This window comes from Triturus cristatus, chromosome 4_1 (assembly GCF_964204655.1).
Source record: "Triturus cristatus chromosome 4_1, aTriCri1.1, whole genome shotgun sequence".
NCBI lineage: Eukaryota > Metazoa > Chordata > Amphibia > Caudata > Salamandridae > Triturus > Triturus cristatus.
The window spans coordinates 742,906,392-742,928,574 of record NC_140585.1 but is presented as its reverse complement, the minus strand read 5'-3'; the positions used below and the strand labels follow the sequence as shown (position 1 = coordinate 742,928,574).

The 22,183-nt window shown below is 41.2% G+C and overlaps 1 protein-coding gene across 1 annotated transcript in view; it reads right to left on the bottom strand.

Moving 5' to 3' along the window:
• The window catches only part of LOC146855449 (stabilin-2-like), a 1,111,419-nt gene that overhangs the window by 652,395 nt on the left and 436,841 nt on the right, over positions 1-22,183 (bottom strand). Inside the window, exon 24 of the mRNA XM_085653245.1 lies at positions 11,923-12,016. Within this exon, the coding sequence (XP_085509371.1) occupies positions 11,923-12,016 (94 nt within the window). The remainder of the gene's footprint in view (positions 1-11,922; positions 12,017-22,183) is intronic.

Genomic DNA, 22,183 nt, shown 5'->3' with positions numbered 1-22,183 from the left:
CGAACCTGAATGTGAAAAAGCGTCACTGACGGTTTTAAAATTTCTGGCCGACAAGGGGCACAAGGTGTCCCCTTCTAAGCTGCAATTCTGTGTCCAGCGAGTTGTTTACCTTGGGCACTCGCTGTCCAAGGAGGGAAGACAGCTTACACCTGATCGCATCCAGTTAATCGCTAACATGCCACCACCCAAGACACAAAAGGAGGTGCGGGCTTTTATAGGTCTCACTTCATACTGTAGGCAGTGGATCCCTCAATATGCATTTCTAGCAAAACCACTCATCCAGTTGACAACACAGGAGGCAGCCACATCGACTGTCCTCCCTTGGACTCAAGAACATACACATGCCTTTGAAAGCTTAAAGAAAGCTTTATGCCAAGCACCTGTTTTAGCAACACCATGTTACAGTAAGCCTTTTACACTATTTGTTACAGAACGCGACGGTACTGCTTTGTCAGTACTCACTCAGGAACAAGCAGGATCACACAAACCATGTGCTTATTTCTCTAGTACATTAGATCCAGTAGCTCAGGCTCTTCCTGCGTGCCTGAAATCGGTGGCAGCAACAGCTTTAGCAATCAGACAAAGCGATGCCATAGTGTTAGGACATCAATTGACAGTACAAGTACCACATGCAGTAGAGGTTCTCTTGAACCGCACACAAACACAACACTTGACTATAGCGAGACTCACCGGTTATGAATTAACATTGTTTCAGCCACATATAGAAATCAGACGTTGTAACACGTTAAATCCTGCCACACTTTTGCCAGTAAATGGAACAGATCCATTAGCACATGATTGTATTGAAGTCATTACTATCACGACGAAACCCAGACAAGACTTGACAGACATCCCTTTATCAGATCCAGACCTGACATTGTATGTAGATGGTTCATGTATGAGAACAAGTACAGGAGAGTTAGTGGCCGCTTACGCAGTTACAACAGACACTGAAGTAATTGAAACAAATTGTATTAACACTTTGTCAGCTCAAGCAGCCGAGCTCATCGCTCTGACACAAGCCTGTATTCAAGCCACAAATAAGAAAGTCAACGTATACACAGATTCACGTTATGCATTCGGAGTCGTCCATGACTTCGGTGTACTGTGGCGAGAGAGAGGTTATTTAACTTCTCACGGTGCCCACATCCAACACGGACCCCTCATTCAAGCCCTATTAGACGCGATTCATCTACCTACTGCAATATCGATTATGAAATGCAAAGTCCATACAAAAGTTACCGATATCATTTCTCAGGGTAATGACCTAGCTGACAGAACAGCTAAACAGACTGCTCAGAACCAGACTCATACAACTGACGCGACAAAGACAGTAGTTCCGACACCAACACATTGCATGACAGTTAAGGATCCCGCCCTTGATGTAATTGACATACAGACACATGCTACACCAGAAGAAATAAAGAAATGGACTGAATTAGGAGGGATCCAAACGGATCAAGGATGGATGACGAAGGAAAAATCTATATGGTTTCTTCCCGACTCCATGGTTCAAGTCATCATTAACACAATACATAGTCCAGCGCACCTAGGAGAAAAAGCTATGCTAGACAGTATTCAACACATTTGGTTCAACAAACACTTACGAGCAGCAGCCAAACAGAAAGTACGTACCTGTATGATATGTTGTCAGTTTAATCCAGGTAAAAGCATCCCCGTAGAGCAGGGTGGATTTCAACCTCCCGATCATGCTTTTGAAGTCCTCCAGATGGATTATATCCAGATGGAACGATGTCGAGGATTCAAATATGTTCTCGTAGTTGTCTGTGCTCTTTCCCGTTGGACAGAAGCCTACCCGGTTTCAGATTACACTGCCCCGACTACTGCCAAACAGTTAGTTCGAGAATTCTTCCCACGATATGGTTTGCCACGTGTTGTCTACTCAGATAACGGCCAGCCATTCTCATCCGAACTAATGAAACACGTTTCCCTTTTGTTAGGTTACCAATGGAAATTCCACTGTGTCCGACATCCCGAGGCAGCAGGTCTCGTGGAACGCCATAATCAAACTCTGAAAATTAGATTGTCCAAAATATGTAGAGAAAAAGGTGTCGATTGGATAGTAGCCTTACCAGTTGCGCTCTTTTACATGAGAATGGTAGCACATTCTCGAACAGGGCTATCCCCGTACGAGGTGATCTTCGGTAGACCACCAAATATGTGGGGGACGCCTATACCTCGCAAAATCACTGATGTTGACTGTAATATGCTGACAGATTACCTGGCTTCCTTGATGTCTGCACTACAATCTTGTCGTTCACAGGTAGCTGCAGCTTTTTCCCGATAACACTGAGGTGAAGCCCCATGACGTGGTTCCAGGTGACCTGGTTCTGGTACGGAATTTCGACCGGAAGACCCAACTGGAGCCTAGGTGGAAATCGCCTAAACTCGTTCTACTAACAACAAGGACAGCCGTGAAGATAGAGGGACGTAAAGGGTGGTTGCACTCGAGTCATATCAAGAAATTTTATGGACTACCGTCCAGTGTGAACACTCAGCCCTGCATTCCCTCACAGACAGACTCAAAGCTCCCCTTGGTTGAACAGACAAAAACGGAACTTTATAAACTGAAATTAAGGTCTAGCAAGTCAGACAATTTGATTGTTTAAGTCCTCTCCAAGGTGAATCGGTTGAATTTGTCTCTGACATGTATCCTCTAGACCGGAGTAGAGAAAGAAATCGACAGATGCAGCTTAAAAAGCATGCGTATTGTAAATCACTTCGTAGTCACTGCACAGTAACATTATTAATTTTGTTTTTTCTAAGTCTTCTGATCATCATTTCTAGTATATTGCTGCACATGTATTACCCTATTTCTAAGCGTGCTTACAATGTTACTGCTGAACATTCTTTTAGTGAATTACCTCCGCATGAGTTGTCTTATAGATTTGCGCTGCGCAACAACACATTCATTAGTATGTTACATCATTCCCATCAGACCAGCAATGCTACAAATTGTTGGATATGTGGCCGACTCCCTCCCTATCAGAACTATAAGGGAGTTTTGCCCCTCTTTCCATATCCGTTCACACACAATGGCTCCTGTGGAGCATGGTTTAGTTTGATTAATTCCTTAGATTCAAATTCAGTAGTTTATCAAGACAACTGGGTATGGGGAAACCTGAACCTAGTTTTGCTTAAAGTCTGCTACCCTAACAAGGAGGGACTTCCCAAAAGAACAGGAACTGATCTAGAAAATGAAGTATATGGATTGGGTAATTTTACACTTAACCTCATGATCTTGAACGTTGAATCCGAAGCTACACCAATCTTGCCCACTATGTCAGTATTCCCAGTTAAAGGGGAATTATGTGTAAGAAAGAATGGTTCCATACACATGGGTCATAGTAAATGCACCACTGTAATAAAATTCAGTGATCAAGGCAAGTCTACGTTTAGAGCTTCCCGTCATTCTTACTTCATATGTGGCCAGACCGCATATATACGTCTACCTCTAGACTGGGATGGTACCTGTTACATAGCATTCCTTCTGCCACCTGTTTTCCTAGCCCCTCCTGATTATCACAGAAATACCCATTTAGTACACAATAGACAGCAGAGAGATCTCCCGATTGTCGATTACACTGAAACGGCATGGGAGCAATACACAGATTTCAATAAAGGTTTCTTTCCCTATATAGGTACAGTCACTAATAGTAAGCTGATACGTAGATTAACTAGAACCCTTGAAGCAGTAGTGAACGAGACTACTTCCGCCTTAGGCAATTTAACAGAAGAGCAGTCTGCTATGCGGATTGTTGTGCTTCAAAATCGTCTTGTCCTTGACGTCATCCTGGCCGATAGGGGCGGAGCTTGTAGGGTCATCGGATCAAGTTGCTGTGTTTTCATACCAGAAAATTCGCCGTCAGTATATAAAGCCATAACTCGCCTTCATAAGATTGTGAGCCAGATACACCAGAGTCCAGGCACCTGGACTTGGTCCGGTTGGTTCTGGAGCGTGTTGTCAGCCTGGGGATGGAGGATCCTATCCTTCCTAGGTATTGGCTTTCTCATACTATTCAGTTGCTGCTTATGTCTACAATGTGGGCCAGCGATTTGTGGTCTGTGTGCCACATCGTGTATCCCGCATCCAAGTTTTCGTTCAAAATCCCGGAAGAAGAAAGAAGAACAAATGATGCTATATTAACAGATCGATGGATTGATGAAGATCGATATCTCCTGAGGGTCCGTAGGGGACAAGGAGGGAATGAGGAAATATGAATTTTGTGATCAGTTATGTCCCCTATCGTAGACCCCAACGGCTCCATGTGCATGCTATAAGTACATGTATGTTCCCTCCAGTTCCAGTTATGAAGACGCAAATACATGTGCGTCCACCGTCAACATGTCCTCTTTCAGATCCGCCATGAATGGGTCAGATATTCCATTCCTAAGTATGAAAGGCCACCGACTTTATGTGGTTCACTTTCCACATTCTACAGATTCAGGCGAGTAGGCCCTGAATTCTGCCATCAAGCCTTTTCCTGCCTTCTGCCTCTGAAAGCTCCAGTTCGAGCCTGCATCTGTATCCATGAACTTTGTCCTACTCCCTGCGCGGCTAACGGTGCCTGATCCAGCCTGTTGCCTGCCAAAAACTGTATTTCACCTTCAAGATTATCTGCTCCACTCCTCATCCGATGCATTCCTGTCTAGTAGTTTAGGTAAACATTCTTCCAGCTACCGTGCTAAGGGCCAGGCCTCGCTGCCCTCATGCAAGTAATTCATAGCCCCTGTTACCATGGAAGATTCCTGCCCCCTCGCATCTCATGTAGACACTTAGACGCTTGTACACGCACTAACAGTCAGTATAGAATAGATTCCGTCCGAGAGACCTTTCCTTTTGGATAATACAGTTCCCTAAACATAAGATATTAGATATGATTTTGGATTAGACTTGAAGAAAACAGGATAAACGGCGGACTCCAATGACTGCACCTCCTTACTGAGTTCCCAATGTAAATAGAATGGTATTAGATGATGGTGTGCATACTGACACCCCTGCATCCGCCGTTGATGGATGCTAACTGCCAAGCAGATCAGTCAAAATTCAAAAGGGGTTTTGGGGTGGTGCACCACCAGGTAAGTTTACCAGTAAATTACACCAAGTGGTCTGTAGTTGGTATATAAACAAAGTCTTTATTTTAATTCAATTGTTGACACAGAGCCTCAGCCAACGCGTTTCGTTCAATAAAGAACTTCGTCAGGGCTGGAAAGATGCAAAGAAACATACAATAAGTAAACGCACTATACAAAACATTTAAAATACATATAAAAGACATCAAGTATGGAAAGAAAAAAACTTATTTATAAATGTTATCTTGAACAAACTGAAAATGAAAGCACAGGACACATCAGGAATATACTTTGTCTTGTTGATATGTCAAACAACACACTTCCAAGAGAAACTGATGTACAACCCTACACAAAAGAATATTACGTAATTCAATATGCAGGGATGCACAGCTGTGACATCATGTTTCTAATGTGGATACGCTTTCAAATTACTAAAAGTGGATGGTTTAGTAGGGATGTCCCTATCTGAAACCTCATATGCGTGACAAGAGTATGTGTCTGTCTATCCCTTCTTACCCCATGATGTGATGATTGTCTCATGAGCGGGGAAGGAGAGGGGCGGGGGAGAGAAGAGGCAAGGGGGAGGGTGCTAGACAGGTGTGTATCCGTGAGATAGGACACATGGGGAACACGTACCATGAGTAACGATGCAAGTGCAATCCAATAGCGCCGGAGTTCATGTGAACCAGGAGTCGTCTCTCGGTAGGTTACGAGATGTGCTGGGTGTGCAGTCCTTAACAAGGACTAGGCTTTTGTCCAACTCAATATGGTGACCTAGTCGATGTTCATGTTGATCTATACAAATTTCTACGTACCTTAAAATTAAAAGAGTTTTTTTCACAGCAAACAGCTTTTCCTGTCCCTAATGTTTCAACTGTCTCTGTTACTAACAAAACCATCGAGGACATTAGACATGTACAAACTTTATTATCTTTAGAGGATGATGAGATGCCTGACATGCAAACGATTTTGAATGATTTAGACATTACTGAGGATTGTAACCGTGACACCGGTTTGAAATGTAGATCAAAATTTGTACCACAAGGGGGGTACCATCCCAATATTGATAGATTTGGAGAAAAAATCACTGAGGAACTATATAGAATGGAAAGCACTGGCCCACATAGACAAAATCGTTACAATCTGACAAGACAGGAGAGGGAGGCCCTTAACAGATTACAGAAGGATAAGGAAATTGTGATCAGGGAGGCCGACAAGGGTGGCAACGTGGTTGTAATGAACATTGAGGATTACATGGGGGAAATAGCACGACAACTAGGAGATCAGCAATGTTATGAGCGTATTGAGTATAACCCTATCCAAAACTTACAGACTAACATTAATGGCAGATTGACTGAATGGAAGAATGAATGCCTGTTAACTGAAAATGAGTACAGATACCTCTTTGTCTACCAGGCACGCCACCCCTGCATATATATCCTCCCCAAGGTCCACAAGGGTGGGAAGTTCCCACCAGGCCGACCAATCATCTCGGGGGTGGGATCCCCGACAGAACGAATGTCGGAATTTGTTCTTTATTGAACGAAACGCGCTGGCTGAGGCTCTGTGTCAACAATTGAATTAAAATAAAGACTTTGTTTATATACCAACTACAGACCACTTGGTGTAATTTACTGGTAAACTTACCTGGTGGTGCACCACCCCAAAACCCCTTTTGAATTATGATTTTGGATTAGGTTGACATGACCCCCCAGACTTCTGTCTCCACATGTAGAGCTAAATGTCAAGTCCCCTTCACCCTCTAGTTGCACGTCAATCACACGTCATGCGGCTGCGCGCGCATCTCTGCCAAATATTTCTGCTGACATTGCAGGATTCTCTTATGGATCCACCCACTTGTGACATCATGTATAATGACGTTTTCTAAGTTACGCCTATATGTCCGCCTTTTTTAGTTACGTATGCATATTTTATCTATCTTATCAACTGTTACGCCTCCTGCATCTGTTTCACTGTAATGCATTTCTTATAAAAATGATTACCTGTCAATAATGTATGGCCTTCCTTCCTGAACCCTCATGGTGATGGAATTTGAAGCCTGCAGTTCGAACTGTAATTCCTTTGTAGAGGAATAAAGCCTTTTAGAACCTCTAATACCACGGATTCTGCCTCTTATATTTACTGAGTTATTCTTACTAGACTTTACCGCATAAAAAATAGTACTGGTAATGAAATATTTACCACAATACCCTTTATTGCAATGGTAGATGATACGTCGGCCAAAGTATAAATCAGGCCCTAGATGTGGATTTTATATGCAAGGCAGCAGCAAACAAGACAAGATTACCATTGAGTCAACTTAAATTTTGATGTTCAGTAATGGAGTTTAAATGCTGCTTTTTAATCCTTTTCTTTTCCTATTCTTAGTGTCCTTGGCACAGTGATGCTGAATTTACAAAGAAAAATTTAGATTTGATCCAATTATGTATTTACAGTGTAGGCAATATGAGAGTATCTGATATTTTGTTCTATCACTGATTGGCACATAGTTAGTTCACAAGAATCCTTGCTTGCAAGTCAGTATCCAGTGCAAGGCTGTGCCAGACATTATTGATCTCATGTACATACATGGGAGAATGGTAAAATCATAGGACATCACACTTTGGATATCAAAATTGCATATTGCCACTATTTGTAGCATATGCAACACCTCCAGACATTTCTAACCCTTTAGTGTACATATTGATGCTTTTGAGCCCAACTTTTTGTAAAAAAAAAAAAACTGCAAGTCCTAGACTGCAAAGTGATGTTGTCGAAAAAGTCAGGATTTGCTTATTTTATCACACTCGATCTCAGGCCACTTGGCAGCTATGAATATTCATACTTAGAGGCTAGGCCTGGGCAAAACTACTGGAATTTTACTCCGTGAAATCACGTGAAGTTACACAAAAACTCTGCGAGATTCCGAGGAGTTCCACCAACGGGCTGAAAACCTGCTGCTTATGCTCTGATTTTAGTGCTGATAGCGCAGTCCACACTGAAAAATCTGCACAAATGGCACCATAGTATTTTGAATTTGATTTTGCTGCTGCTTGATTAAAATATCTACTCGAAAAGCAGCCCTCTGACCTCAACTGCTCGCGGCCGCCCCCATTCATTCATAAAATCTCTCCTGAAGTCCCTACTAGTGACTGCAAATTGCAATTGAGGTACACCAAATCTCACTTACCAGCTTCCATTCTGAAACCTCCCATTGTTCCTGTCATTGCATTGCTCGAATGGGGGAAAACATTCTGCCAAACTGCGATGGGAGGATTTTGGTGGGAACTCCACATTACAAAAGAACGTGGGGCCGCAAAATTCTTCAATTCTGCTTCCACCACTTCTATGCAAGCATTCTGGGATTGTGGTGACTGGAAAATTCTGCAAATGATAGCACCACTTCCTTTTTGCACTTACTGTGGTAATTGTCTCCAAATGTTTCACAAGGTATCATCTTCTTGGCAAGATAAACCACTTCTTCAAGTTGCATAATATTTAGTGATTAGGTCAAGGATCTAGCACTGTGTGCAGGAACTAGTTTCTTAAAAATGATTACACTAGAATCCTTGAGACATTAATAGTGGAAGCGTGAGAGGCAGTGAGCCTCCTATCGAGTGAGTGTATGAGTGTGTGTGAGCCCGTAAGGGTTAGAAAGACCCTCTCAGTTTGACGACCGAGACAGACAGATGATGATTGTGAATCACAGAAAGAGTCTACTTAGCAGTCTTCCAGTAAATCACCCTCCTTGAAATCAAATATGTATGTAGCATGTTGTGTCTTTTTCACAGTAGTTGGCAGCTGTATAATCAATTTCCAAAACTCAGAGAAACCCTCCAAAAAAGTACCACTAAAATCCACAAAATATAAATACTGGAACCTCTAAATGTATGCAATGCATTCCTTACTCACATAAACTTCATAAAAGGTATCTGACTTTTGCTGAAGATCCAAATATAACCAGATCAGTTATTCTCCTGAAACTTTATAACTCTCTAGCAAGATGAAACCCTAAAATCACCTTCATAACTTAACTTCTATATTGTTAAAAGCACCTGCTTGTAAAGAATCACTACTTAAAGACCATTTATAACTCAATTGAAGTAACACTCCCCTGGTACGTCTTTCTCTTGATGTCCCTGTTTTATTCTATTTGTGTTAACTACAGTACTAAGTACTTACAAATTGTTAGCAGGGTTTTGCTGAGCAATAAGATGACTGCTGGTCCTTAGAGTTCCCAGGCCAGGATTGCAACTATTACCTTTCTAGTGCTACAAAGTTTGACTCAGTGGTACAGGAAGGCAAACCTGCACTCAGGAGGTGATTGTGTGGAACCTGTTTTTCTTTCATTGTAGTGTGTAATGTACCAGAACCAAGCTTATTCTAACATAAGCCAATTTCATGTTTTCTGCCATTTTGAATGTGACATCGCAATACACAACGTGACTACCGTTGCTGTTATTTGCCTAGCTGTGGTAAAGAACCGTAATCTTTGCACTTAAAGACTGAATATTTTCCCAGGAACACTGAGCTCAATGTACTTAGTCAAGGACAACCTGGCTGTCCCAGGTCGCCTTATATTCTATGTATCAATTCATGTTATCTAACTAGACTCTGAGAACCTCTGAATCTAATAGAATTATATTATGAGAGGATCTTCGAAAGTATTCTGTAATAAAAATGTTTCATCTTGCCTGTTCCCCATTAGTACACTTCCTGAGGACCATGTACTTGTGTAGTAAATACAATGAAATCATTTGTCTAATGCCCTATAAAAGAACATGATTTTCCCCTGTTTTTGTTCATGTCTTTGCTCATTTGATAAGGTGAATCTATCTCAAATTTCGGAGTTCTTTGTACTCATGATTTATATGCCTATTTGCTAAACTGATTGATGGCCCAGCTTGTGTTTTTATGTACTTGTATTCTTTGAGTACACCCTTAAAATGTAGCTGATGCCTGTCACTCTTATCAAGAATGTCATAGCTTTCTATCAATATGCAAGTTTTAATAAACTAGAAACGGTCCAATTGGAAGCACCAAAGTTGGTGCAGGGTCGACACTGCTCTCGGTTCAATTAGTTGGCACAGTCTGGGTAAGCAAAACAGAGACGAATTTCCAAGTCAACAATTGTCAGCAGTTTTTAGCCTGAAAAGTGTGTGCCCTTTGTTGCTCTTCCTTGCCATTGGTGTAAGTAGCCTGTATGAAACTCAAGCACTCTGGGCTCTTGAACTTGAACCCCAGGATCCTTCCACCTAACTACATAACATGGGAAGAGGATGGTCTTTTGTTCCTGGAGAGCAGACACATGTGGTGAAATGTGGTGCCCTTCTGTGTCACATCTTGTGGCATCATCGACCTGAGTGGCTGGATATGAGGGAAAGGTGGCGGAAGCATGGAGAGGTGGCCCAACATCTCTCTACTGAAGAACTAAGTGGAAGGAAAGACCTCGGTCAGAGATTAGAGAGTCGGGAAGGTATAATCAGGAGATGGAGTGAGGTGCTGCATACATGTCTTGAGGATGTGCGGTAAGCCTGTGAGAAAGAAATCTCTTGATACTGATTGCCCACGTCTGGGTGTCTGGCTCTGCAAAGCATTCCTATTCAATCTCAGCAGATGCAGCAGGGGAGTCCATGGGACCATACAAGAGTCAGAGAACTCTGGGGTGCAAAACGGTTGAAAGGAGAGGGGAGATGCTGTCACCTCAGATCATTACATTTCCCCCTCAGCTTCATCATTACTGAACCGACCCCCTGTTCCCTCAAGAGTGAACTTGGACAGACATAGTGATCCCCCCATAGAGTGAGTGATAAATAATGAACAGATGATAAAGGAATTGCCGGCCAAACGTCTTTGCCTTAAGAGTGAGTATTCTGGAGCAGAAAAGCTATGTTACTCCATCTAAACAAGATGGACAGAAGATCTTTATTGACAATCCTCTTTGGAGCAGATGTGGAGTGAGCCGAGAGAAAGACAGAGAAAGGTCTCAGAGCGTGGAACAAAAATGAACAACAACTAGAATAACTGCTTCCCCACAACTACGCCACTATTGTGATCCAGAACACATAACAATGCCTGCTACTTTCTCTTTCCAAGATTAATCAAACACCAGTCCAAGATTCAGTTTAAGGGACTGAGAACCAGGTGCAATCACATAAAATGATAACATGACCTTGACTCTTATCACCATGATCAGTACCACACAATGTAATGTAGGAGGTAGCTCCAAACTCTGTAGGAACTAGCCTCAATTCCAAGATGAGAAGTGGAGGAGATAACCATGCACAAGCAAAACATGTCTATGAAAAGAGAACAAGCTTGGAGTGCTCCTTAACTCCATTGCCTCATAAACAAGGATGGCCTTGTAAAGAAACTAATTATACCTGCCCACCAAGGAGTAGGCATCGAGTAAGATAGTGGTTATTGAAAGGTTCTGCAAATGACACTGCAAGCCTCTCTTTTTGTAGATACTGTGATCAAGTAACCATAAAACAATAGACATTTTCTTGAATAGTTACCTTTTATCCTTATTTCGCCTTCTTGCTCATTGCATCCACCCCTCATGTATTTTCCATACTTCTTGTTCACTACACCAATTTGTTTGGGCCCCAGTCCACTGGATTCTAGGTGACCAGTAGGCTTTGCTAGAAAAGCATACACACATCTTACCTCATGAGGATGGTAGAGGTCCAAGATAACTTGCCAGAGCTGACACTAGTCACAGTTCATCAACATTTTTATTTCGATATCTATTTGATAATCCACGCCTGTCATTAAATATAAAACGTGAAAGCAATTTAATTCATTAAAAGAAAATATTTGCCTTACATTGCTGTCGCAGACATCTCCACTTGACGAGGCACACGCATTTACTTCAGTGCAGGTCGTTCCATCACCTTCATATCCAGGGTTACAAATGCATCTAAAAATATGGAAGACAATATGAGATGATCTAAGAAGTACATATTTATTGTTATGTTGCATTATGAGTCATTTTGGTGGTGTTTGTTTTACTATTTAGGTGACAAGTTATTCACAAAATAGGTTTAGTCACAGTTCCTAGACATACAGATGACTAATTAGACAGGAATTAGACTGTGATAGAGTATTATCTTGCATCTATCTTTACCAACTTCTACCCTAGAAAACGATTGTGACAATCATTTACGGCTATGACGAATGTTTGACAGTTTCATGCACTGAGAAAAAAAAATGAAATGTGCATAGTCTTATTTAGATACTGCATCATAAAAGCATGCAGAATGTTCGAAACTGAATTTTTTTGAACGACAAATAGTATAACATGATAAGTGAATATTTCAATGCTATGTGTTATGTGCTTAGAAAATGTTGAAAACAAAGTTAACAGAGAGAAATGCCATAACAACATGTAATTTTAATTGTGTGCAATTGTAGGCAAATATTATCTAACTCTAGCAAATTAAGTAACATGTGAAATGATATTATTGAAACATGTAGAAGATGCACTAGGCTGAGGGACCACATGTTTTGCGAAAAGATTATACTAAAAAATATACATGATGGGTTTGATAGATGAATTAAAACTGCAATCTATCAAGGGATTTATATAATAATGTGAAAATAATACTAGTGTACTTTTATGTAATTTGAAGAATTAATGTAATTTGAAGCGTACGACAGTCATATTTTAGCAAAGTTTTCATGCCTAAACTGTTTTTCCATTTACGCCTCAAAGGGTTTGCTTTCTCACCTAGCGTTAAGCTTGTGAAATGTGCCATCTAAAGCCTATGGCAATCTTTTGTAAAGTCTCTACTTATTTTCTAGCCATCAGTACACTCTCTTCTTACTGGTAGCACACTTGAGTGAACTTGCAACAAAATGTGTTACATCCCAGAGAGTATGCCTCAGTGATCATAAGGAAAATTGCAAGAAATGTATTACCTAATCTTTCTGGATTTGTATACTTTTACCGATCACGTCGTATCGCCTTGTCATGAACAGCCAATGGAACGAAATGATCTGAAAAAGTTGATACATTAAGGGAGTAAACCTGGAATCTTGGGCTTGGGGTATAAATTGTCAAAACAAGGAGGGGCTGCTGGCCTACACTCTTGTCTTGTCCCGTCCGGCTGCCACTTGTTTTCGGTGGTTTTGAGACTGATGAACTGGACCCTTAGACATTAAGCGAACTGTGGTACTGTTCTGTGTTGCTACCGGCTGGTAAGCAAGCACAAGGAAAACCTTGCTGCGGTATTGCTGCTGCAGAGCGTGCAGGGCAATGACCTATCCTAGGACCTATCCTAGGACTGGAACTGGAAAACTCAGAAACGTCTGAACTCTCATTAATTTGGTTTGTATGAGAAAATCTGTTTTGAAGCTTTTTCTATTCTCAAATCTCCCTTGGCTGATGAAGATACCACCTGTATTTGCTTTGATTACAGTACTAACTGAATCGCTATAAAATCTGATCTGTTTAATCCTGTTTTTGCACTTCAATACCCTTGAGGCTTAGATAAAGGATCCATAAAAAATTTCTTCTGCTGATTCTGACTCATTACTTCTGTGTATTTAATCAGTCTCGAACAAGATTTTACGAATTGAGAAATGCTAGGTTATGAAAGGTTATAGAAATTTGGTAACAATTATCTATTCCAGGTCTTCATATGATAATTGCTGATCCCCGAATATTCTAGTCCTGTGCAGCAGGGAACAAGAGTCATTGGAGGACCTAAGAGAATTTTGTTGGTAGCTGAGGTAAATGAGATTGATAGGTTTCTAACTAACAAGAGTTTTATTAGAAATGGGCCTAGCAAGAAGAGTCAGGAAATAAGAGTTAGTTTAAAAATAACGTTAACACGGATGCTGGAAAAAAAACGCTGCAACAGCTGTCTACGATTAACACAAAATCTATACAATTCCCCTTTAGCATATCCAATTGCATGCAGCGCAACTATGTGGCATCAACATTAGATGTGCTGCACTGCACTTACAGACTGGTCTAGGCAAGGTAATCCCAGCACTCCTTCTAATTCTGTGATCTAGATATGCTCAGAGACAGGATGGTCTGCATTGCAAATCTAAGGATCACATTTCAATGCACATTCCTAATTATCCTTCCCACCCAATCCCAAAGCACAAACCTTATAAACTCATACAGAATTAGTATAATAGTCAGGTGATAAATGCCCCATGTGGTATGCTGTTGAGTGAATACATCACACAAAACAGGAGTACGATAACATTTTACCAGCTGTCTCAACCAAAGAAAGTGAAACCATTCCTCCCAGAAATCCACTTGAGAACTGCTATTTAAGCTCCTACTCTCACATCTGGGTGGTGACAATGCTCTGCTCTACTGCCTACCTGTTTCCACATTGGCCTCCTTAATGGCATTCTATGTGCCATCAGACATATCATCAAGGTCCTGAAGAAACATGCCTACGCAACTGGCTTCCCTTGCAAGCCTGCACCATCACCAAAATCAGATGTATCATCTACAATAGTGTCCACACAATAAAACAAAGAGGGGGAGAAGGATGCACCCTACCTCGTCCTCCTCAAACACTATATCAAAACACATACAAAGAGGTAGGGCAAAACAACAGTCGTCTTAGTTTTGTTTATATGGATGCAGTCAGCAAGGGGAGCACACCTCATTTCTTAAAACTGCCCTCACCCACAACAAGTTGTGGCATGCTTCATCATAGGGCTGCTACTAACGTCTCTGCGCAGACCAATGCTCGAGATGGAGCAATAGGGAGGGGTAGACAATACAACAGTGATAAAGACACAAAGGAAAAAGAAAGGATACTATAAAAGTGCAGAAAACTAGTGATTTAAAACTGACTTAGAGATATCAGTATAATAATTTTATTCATTGATTCCCTAGTCAGAGCTAAAAAGATTTTGGTAACCAGAAGAATACCTACGGATGATGGTGGTGTGAGTTAATTAAGTACTCACCACCACCCCCGTCTGCATAGAGGTTGACATGTTTCAGTCAGTTATAGATTCTTTATTCTGCCTTCATCAGGAAAAGTAGGATCCCTATGCTCTTTTTCTAACTAAACCCCTCTAATATGACCAGAGTTTGGGTTATTACTCCACCTGAAAATCTGGAGTTGTTAGTAACATTACTCTCCAATTTGGAACGAATTTATTTGGTCAGACGCTAAAACTGGCAGTGGAGAAGAGGGCGAACCCCTGTAGTCACACATTCGTCAAGGGTGGTCCGCTGCCCATACAATACGTCTCTCACTGTGCCGCGTAGAAGTAGAATTCTTCTGGATACGAAAATCTTTTTAGCTCTGACTAGGGACTCAATGAATAAAATTATTATACTGATATCCCTAAGTCAGTTTTAAATCACTAGTTTTCTGCACCTTTATAGGATCCTTTCTTTTTCCTTTGTGTCTTTATCACGGTTGTGTTGTCTACCCCTCCCTATTGCTCCGTCTCGAGCGCTGGTCTGTGCAGAGACGTTAGTAGCAGCCCTATGATGAAGCGTGCCACAACTTGTTGTGGGTGAGGGCAGTTTTAACAAATGAGGTGTGCTCCCCTTGCTGACTGCGTCCATATAAACAAAACTAAGACGACTGTTGTTTTGCCCTACCTCTTTGTATAATCTACAATGCCATCCTGAACAGCACGCCTGCCCATCTTGCTGACAAGCAAACCTTTTCTGATTGCTCTCTGCACACCCTTAACCAGTAGACTATCAGACTGGAGACAAACAGGGCATCGTTTCACCCAGGATCTGGAACAAGATTTCCAGATCCACCAGGACTACCCCAGCACTGCTCCAATTTAGGAAAGAGGTGAAAACACACCTTCATAGAATACTACATCATGATGCAGTAACAGTCCACTTTCATCATTAGCTCTTTGAAACAAGATGTCATGATTCTTGATCCAGGCTCACCTGTTTATCCTGGATGCCTGCAGAGACACACTGCTATAAACTTCCAAGGTGCTCAAAGCTCCCGCTGCAGAAGAGGTCAGCAGTGCATGCAGAGAGTGCGTGCTGCAACGTGCGAGGTTTTGTGGCTGCAATACTTACACTATGTGAAGCACACAAGTTGGATTAAGACAAACTACATTTCCCACAGAGGCAGTGGACTCTGGTGTGACCATCTAGGATTTACTGCATATTAAATTCCCCATTTTTCAGATGGTTTCTTGCTAGGCACTTACTGTGCTAAATTGCTACAACCAGAACCTTGTTACTAGGAGGTTGTATTTCATCACACTTTCATGAGGCATCTCAGGGGAGTTTTCTGCATAAATGTAAGAGATTGAGAGCTATAGGAGTCATGAAATCAAGGATTATGACCTTTATAACTCAAGTTGTTTATTTTAGGATTATGATCTCACCTATGCACACACCTTGTTTACAGTACTTAATTCATAGATGGTATTAAGGTATTGCCAGTGGTGGATGCATATTGCCAGGAGTTAAAGCCGAATACCAATGAGTATTCATTGTGTTAGAGCTGATGGAGGTAGTTATAGATTTAAGAACTAGCCTCACATGCCAGTTTTATGTGTGTGGTCACTACAAAGGTTTATTATCTCTTTCAGGTCAAGGAGGTCATAGAGTTATTAACAACCATACAGAGTTCATTATACAGAGATATATCGGATAACATAGTAGAAATAGTGAACAGTAATATCATTGACCAAAACATGTTTCTTGTTGTACATAGCTATACCTCTAAGATATCCAGCGTTGCTATCTCGCAATCTCTTGTCCTCCTCTTTCCCCCGATCCACTGCTGACTGGCATAGATATTGTTTGCATGGTCCTTAGTGGGTTCAGGGATGTGAGGTTACATGCATCGCTCAAGCTGTATCCGTTTTGCAGGTTGGTGCACTCTTGACAGGTACCACTCCAATAACAGCTTGACTCTATCTGTGCCTGTCCCTTTGTACTGCACTTCACTTTCTTTTGTGCTATGCAAGTACCATATAAATACATACATTCATGCATACAGAAAAGAGACTGTATTACAAACATGTAAGTAAAAAACCATAAGAAAGTTTAGACTGACCCATGATAGTACTTATGAAGATGTAGGAACAGAACTAAGGAATTCTGGTTTAAGCTGCTCTGAAATGGGTAAGTTTTTGGATAATGAGGAATAATGTTAGACATATGAAGTCCTGCAAAATCCTGCTCATACAAAGATATCTTAGGATCCTTCAATTTAGGGCCTTTGAAGGTTGTCAGCCACGTATCAATGGAAGTGCAAAACCTTTATTGGGTTGATCACACTTTGTTGTGATCAAGGCCCATTGCAGGCTACCTAGCCATTTGTAATGGCTATGGTTGGTATCTGAATAATGGTATTCTGTCAAAGATGACTTACTTACCAAGGATGTGGAAAGGCAGAAGGAGTGACAAGGCTTCTCTGAAACTTATGATGAAGACAACGTTTGATAGTCGGGAATGAATGGTGTTGAAAGAAATCTTGGATCTTAAGCCTACCACTGATATATGCTACAAACTGATGATTGACGACAATGGCACCAGGTTTTGAAAGACTCTTCATTTAAGGAATATCACCTCAGCTGCAGTAGTGATGGCATCGTTTTGCATATTAACAGGATAAGGTGAGATTCATGTTGAACTACATAACAGTACTAAGAGGGCAACAAATTTACTTTGCTTTACATAAAGATAGTGTCAGACGGATTTGTATAAATTGGAAGTTCTTTGTACACATTAAGTATTAAATCCTTGAAGGGCATGATTGGTGGAAGGCATGAGCCCCAAGAAGGAAGTGTGATATTCTTCTAGCATACCGGTTATTTGTCATACCTGGATCTACCACGAAATTACCATTTTCCACTCCTGAAGCCAGCTTTCAATTTGAAGAGATTCCTCTGGGCTGAAGAATACCCTGCATCATGTTCCAAAGCCTTGTTAATATGTTTGGCTGGAGGACTTAAGGGTCACCTATGTGAATTTCAATTCTATATTTTGTGTCACTTCAAAGGACCGCTTGGTTTACCCTATGTACTCCAGAGGATCTCCATCGCTGTCAAGGTGACTAAGGGAAAGATAACGCTAATTTATTTTGTTTATATGGTTCACTCAGATGGCAGCTGTAAGATACAGCCTCTTCAATAAAATATCCGGTCCAAAGTAGTCTGGAAAGCTCGCAAAAATAAGAAATATTTTAGGGTCATTGTAGGACTTAATTGGTAGCACAACAATTTTTGCGTGAGGTAAACAGAAATTGAATTAATTTAACCATGAATTAACCATGAAAAAGACCGACTGCACCCCTGATTACAAGAATTAACTTGAGGTCCTGAAGGAGGTATTTTCTGAATTCCCTGTGCTGGAGGCCCAATACTACAGCAAGGAATTAATCATTCCAACAGGTCCATGCAAACATGCACTTGGGGAAGTGCTCCCTCAACTCATTGAGAAAAGAGAGGGCCAATATGTAGGATCAAGGTATGAGCTTATTTCATGGGGAAAAGGGGTTGGTTGCATTTAAGAAGAATTCTTAATCTTTAGGTTGGACATTCAAAAAACTCTTGGCTCGATTTGCATGACATTCACTTCACCTTCAAATCTGTCCAAATGCTGCTGTAGTGGCTGATGCCAAAGAAGGAAGAAAATCCTTAACTCATGAGGTGGACAATATCTCTTCAAGGATTAGTCGCTATTAAAGAGAATAAACATGTGGCTCATCATGCTAGTGCATGTGAGACTCTATGGTTCTTCTACTGGATGGAGAGAACCTTAAACCTTAAAGAGCATGGTCACAGTCATAGGGCCAGATGTGCTGAGAATGGATTTGGTGAAAGTGGTTGAAAATTGTGCAATGACTTTAACCAAATTCATTTTGTTTTTGGAAAGTGACCCATTTACTACTAAGACAGTTCTCAAAATACCGATTCCTAGTGGTTCAAAATTCTACCTTCCTCATAAATATTAATGTGGTAGGTCTCAAATTGCGATCCACTAGGATTTGCTGCCATCACAGTGATGGTGGCATGGCAGGGATTGTTTTTAAATAAAGCACCTGGTTGTGTGCATCCAAGAGTTCGATAGTTTGGTAATAGTACACAAGGAAAGTTAATGTATGTGAATTTTTATTAGTTTGTCCTACCTCTCACTGTGCAACTTTGAAATGTTCGATTCATCTTGCTCTTGAACAAAGACACCTGTTACGTCGGAGGTGCGCTCCCCGACTGAACGGAGCATATCACAGATGAGGAATATTAAGGGTGGCTGCAGATGCTCCCCCCTTTGTGGGAGTTTAAACTAGCCTGACATGAAGTGAGGTAATCAATAAAAAGCCTCTTGGGAGCGGCAGTTTCCAACAGCAATCAAACTGTGTAGTGTGCCTTTATTTTATAATGCATGGGTTTCTGTAATCCTTGTATAAACGCCAGTCTCTAGCTTGTTTATTATCGGTGACTTGTGACGCACCCAGTCACCGATTATACTGAAAAAAACATCAGTCATCTACTTTTATAAGTTATTACAGTCGAGTTCTGACGTCACAATAGCTGCTGCCAGAGCCAGCAGCTGAGGTGAAAGACAGGTCATATCCCGGAGTGTAATTGAAACAGCTGTTTAAAGCAACCAAAACAGAACATTGCTTTTCTTACATTTATTTTCTGCACTTATTAGCTAGTTGGAGAAAAGATAGCATATTTCTACTTATTCATAGCTAATGCAGCTTTTTTTTTTAAACTGACTTCTATTGAACTGTTTCTAATATCTATTTGTATAAAAAAACTGGATTTTGATGTGTTTAATTTTGCACTAGAGATTTTATTTGTATTCATCATGTTTGCTGTTTAATATGAAAGAGCTACGCACCAAGGATGTAAGTAGTTTGTGGGAAAGGTGATGGTGTGACCAAGTATTTTATGGGAGTAAGCACACCCTAGCACACATGAAAAGGATTTTGCAATTCAGCTTGGAGCTCCATAATGTTATAAAGGAACTCTATATGGTTATGAAACTCCTCACTGACTTGCAAAACCCTTACAATGTAGGGCAAAGGGTACTTTAGCTCTTATATAAAAGCGTGGGGCCTCTGCCGAGGCCCTCACAACAAGCCTTTTGAGGAGAACAATTGGTTCTGGAGCCTTGTGCAGTTAATACATGAAACCAAACACAATAAATTCATATTGCAAGAAATTGAGTAACTGGTTGAGGGGGTTGAAACCCTTCTCAAGGAGCAACCACGATTCTCCTTGGGGTGAAATAAAAAATAAACCATAAATTAGCCTGTTCTCAACCCTCAGATAGTTTGGCACAAGTCCAGGCCAATACGATCGAACACTGGCAGGCTATATTGACCCAGTTAATACTGCTGAACAAAGTACCTTGAATCCGGGTTGCAGAGTGATGCATGGATCCGTGAAGATGTGCCGCGCAGCAAAGGTAAGGTGTCAGCTCCGAGATGCAACGAGGCTGTGGAGCGAGGTCATGATGCGTCGACGTTGAGAATCCTGTCAATTGGGCTTGCAATGTGAAGGCCGGTGTTGAGGATGCAAGGCGAAGTGAAGATGATGCCTCGGTTCTGATGAGAGGTGAAGCTGTGCTGCAGACGTTCAGCGTCGTTGTCAAGGCTGCCGTCGATGAGGGATGCGAGGAGCTAGTGCAGGGGAAGCATCGTGGAGTGTTGGTTCTGAAGGGGATGTGTCGGTCCCAGATGCAGAATGCAGCAGTAATGCATGTCTTTCGCAACAGGTCCAATCCACGCAACAATGGAGATGCGTTGGGAGTGTATCCACAGGTCCAGATGTGTTCTAAAACAAAATAGCCCCACACACTACTATGTGTTAAGTACATATATAAGTCATTATTAGACCATATTCATAATGAAGTAAATTTACATTCAGCAATTGTTTTTCCCAAGAGAAAAAGTCAGAAAGTTCTTGAGTTGTTAAAGTTAATTCTTTATTCATTTTCTTTTTTAAATTTCGAAACCGCCAACGTGTTTCATCATCAATCGGACTTCTTCAGGGCTTGAAATGTAAAAGGTACTCGTTCATAGAGTTGTTGTCAAAGTGTACAACCCAAAAAGATTTGAAAACTATGTATGTTCAAGTATAGGTGTCATGTCAGTTCAAAAAGCTCATGGCTTAGATAGGTGTATTGGCGAATGTAACGCTCGTCTCGATAAAATCGAACCAGATGACCGCATGGAGACGGGCTTTACATCCGATTGAGGACGAAACGCATTGGCGGTTTCGAAATTTTAAAAGAAAATGAATAAAGAATGAACTTTAACAACTCAAGATCTTTCTGACTTTTTCTCTTGGGAAAACAATTGCTGAATGTAAATTTACTCCATTATGAATATGGTCTAATAATGACTTATATATGTATTATACACATAGTAGTGTGCGGGGCTATTTTAGAGTGACTAGAAAATTTTCTCTTGTTTCTCTATTCGGGTTCTAGGGGGTTGTGTCCCAAGCCCGTTGCACCTCATCTTACTTGGTATAACTATCAGGGACGTTAGGACTGGTGCAGGTGTCAATGCTTTGATCCCCATTTTTGTGTGCCAGAAGTGTTCTGAGTTGATGTCTGAAGTGCATTATATATTTATGTATTCCCAGTTGTACCTTTGAAGTCGGAGAGATGTGCCTGGATGTTTCCTTTTAAAGTCCCCAGGCATTCTGCCTTCCCTGTTCTGCCTCCAGATTAAGTGCATCGGGTATGCAGCTCTTTGTATGGAGGCAGAACACAGCCTAGTTGAATGAAAGTAGGGCTGGATCATGCCCCACCCTCCTATCCTGCCAGTGATGGCCCATCTACACACACATCTAAGCTCTCTATTTTGTGCAGGTGTCTAGCAGAAATACACAATGCCTAACTGTCAACTACATCCAGTCATATGACCAGAGACAGGCTACAGGCACTAAATGGCTAAGGCAAGAAAATGCTAACTTTCATAAAGTTGCATTTTCAAAAGTGCAATTTAAAATACAACTTCATCATAAGTTAGGATTTTTCATTACAGTTCAAAAGACACCAAAAATGAACTGGCTCCCTGCTTCAATTTCAAAAGTACAGTTTATTAACTGTAATAAGGTTATTCTAATGTTATCCTATGGGAGAGGTAGG